General features: G+C 40.9%; 1 protein-coding gene across 1 annotated transcript in view; it reads left to right on the forward strand.

The window, feature by feature from the left end:
* The window catches only part of LOC107703968 (NACHT, LRR and PYD domains-containing protein 12-like), a 16,186-nt gene that overhangs the window by 11,864 nt on the left and 2,094 nt on the right, over positions 1 to 2,228 (forward strand). Inside the window, exon 9 of the mRNA XM_016506779.1 lies at positions 77 to 250. Coding sequence (XP_016362265.1) covers positions 77 to 250 — 174 coding nt within the window. The remainder of the gene's footprint in view (positions 1 to 76; positions 251 to 2,228) is intronic.

A 2,228-nucleotide genomic window follows, 5' to 3' on the forward strand; every position in this document is an offset into this window, starting at 1 on the left:
TTTAATGTTTTATTAAAGTATTATTATTTTTTATTAATCTATGTTATGAACTGACAGAGTTAGTGTTTCTCTGCAGGTTGAGGTATTGTGAAATCACAGACGAAGGTTGTGCTGCTCTGGCTTCAGCTCTGAGATCAAACCCCTCACACCTGAGAGAACTAGATCTGTCATGGAATAAACTAGGAGACTCAGGACTGAAGCAGCTCTGTGAAGGACTAAAGGATCCTCAGTGTAAACTGGAGAAACTGTGGTAAGATCATGTCTGCAAGAATTCAATCTGAACTGGTCCTCAGAGAGGAAGCCCCACTCTCTCATCATCTCATCATATGACAACTACTTTCCCCCCCTATTTTACACTTTTTGTCTATTTTTTAACAAACATGGTATTAAAAAAGAAATTTACATAGAAAAATGTGACAGTTGATAACTGAAGAGTAATCTGATTTATTCTTTATATTGATGTGATTCATGTTTTCTCTCATCTAATTATCATACAGTTTTTGTAAACACCAATTAGTGAATAATGCTCCAGATTTGTTCCGTGTCCCAAGATTGGTTCCACACAGAACATAAATCATTTCTCATAAATTGATATAATACTGAACATAATATTTTATTTACCCACATGGATCAGTTAAACCATCTTACACTATTAAGGAAGCTGTGCAACAGCAGCATCAGCAGTGGCTAATTTATGTTGTTTCCACTTCACCTGCTGTTGTTTTTATCGTAATCATTCATAATCATAATTTTTTTTCTCAGGAATGGCCCAACTGTGAGTGTGGCCATCTAGTGGGCCCACTACTTAGTACAGTCATTTATGTGCCATACATGTGCTGACACTTTCACTGTATGCAAGACTAGAAAGGGTGAGCTGCAGGTGTAAGTCCGCACCATAGACTGTATAAAACAATGGACATAGTGTCCATGACGTCACCCGTAGGTTTCTGAAGAGCATTTTTGAAGGCCAAAGTGGGTGGAGCCAGCTGTCGCCATCTTGGCAGCAAGTCACCGTACGTCACTCCAGGGTAATAAAAAATGGGCAAAGAGGCGGGATGTGGGTGGAGCTGAGGTGCCTGGTTGCTGAAACCACGCCCGCCTAGCTCGACGTGATCAAGTTAGCTCAGGCTAAGGAGCTAATGCTACATTCTACTGTTTTATACAGCCGGTTTCAGCCTACAGCTCATCACGGTCTGTCAGATTCTGTAGTGTAGTAAAGTTTTAAGTAAAATTATAAATAATAAATAAATTATTTTAAATTAATTAAATAAATGAATAAATAAAATTATATTAGAATTTCACTCACTGGAAAAAATGGAGCCCAGACTTCTTGGATGGTCTGTTAGTATAATTAACCGCACAGCAAGCCATATTATTTGATAATTGTATAAAATAATCCTGAAAAAAGCACAAACGTGGCAGAGATGCCAAGTCCAGCAGCTGGCATTAGCTGAGGTGACGTGATGGCTAACAGACAGCAAACAAATGGCTAGTAGTGTCAGCAGCGGCAATCCACCTGTCACTCAAGTATGCAGAACTTTAAAGGGGTCATATGATGCGATTTCAATTTTTCCTTTCTCTTTGGACTGTTACAAGCTCTTGGTGCATAAAGAAGATCTGTAAAGTTACAAAGACTAAAGTCTCAAATCCAAAGAGATATTCTCTATAAAAGTTAAGAGTCAACCACGCCTACCTAAAACGACTCGTTCTAACACGCCCCCACATATCTACGTCACAATGTGGGAAGATTTGCATAACGCCGCCCAAATGTTCACGCAAAGAAAGAAGGCGTAACTTTTATTCTCGCTGTAGTATTGTTGTTGCTGCCGCCATGTCGTGAAGACGCTGTGTGCTTCGTTGTGAAAGCGAAACTACTTTGTTTGGTCTTACAAAAGAGGACGATATCTGCTTCGTCATGCCTGGAGCTGATCCGTGCTGGTCGCTGAGGAAATACATCAACTTTGCGCTGTGGATCGCCGGATCGGCTTTCACCGTGGACGAAGCGGAGTCCAGCCCGGTGTCGTCACATGTGGTTGCCGCAAGCCTGCTGGCCTCCGCTCACTCAAGGCCACCGTGTGTGACGCTGTGTGTTTCATTGTGAAAGCAAAACTACTTTGTTTGGCCTTCCAAAAGAAGACACGACTAGAAATCAGTGGTTAAGTTCTATTTACAACACTGTTCCAGAACACTTCAACCCAAATATTCAGATGTGTGCAGCACATTTTATG

The sequence above is a fragment of the Sinocyclocheilus anshuiensis genome, unplaced genomic scaffold (assembly GCF_001515605.1).
Source record: "Sinocyclocheilus anshuiensis isolate Anshui unplaced genomic scaffold, SAMN03320099.WGS_v1.1 scaffold1408, whole genome shotgun sequence".
Classification (NCBI taxonomy): Eukaryota; Metazoa; Chordata; class Actinopteri; order Cypriniformes; family Cyprinidae; genus Sinocyclocheilus; species Sinocyclocheilus anshuiensis.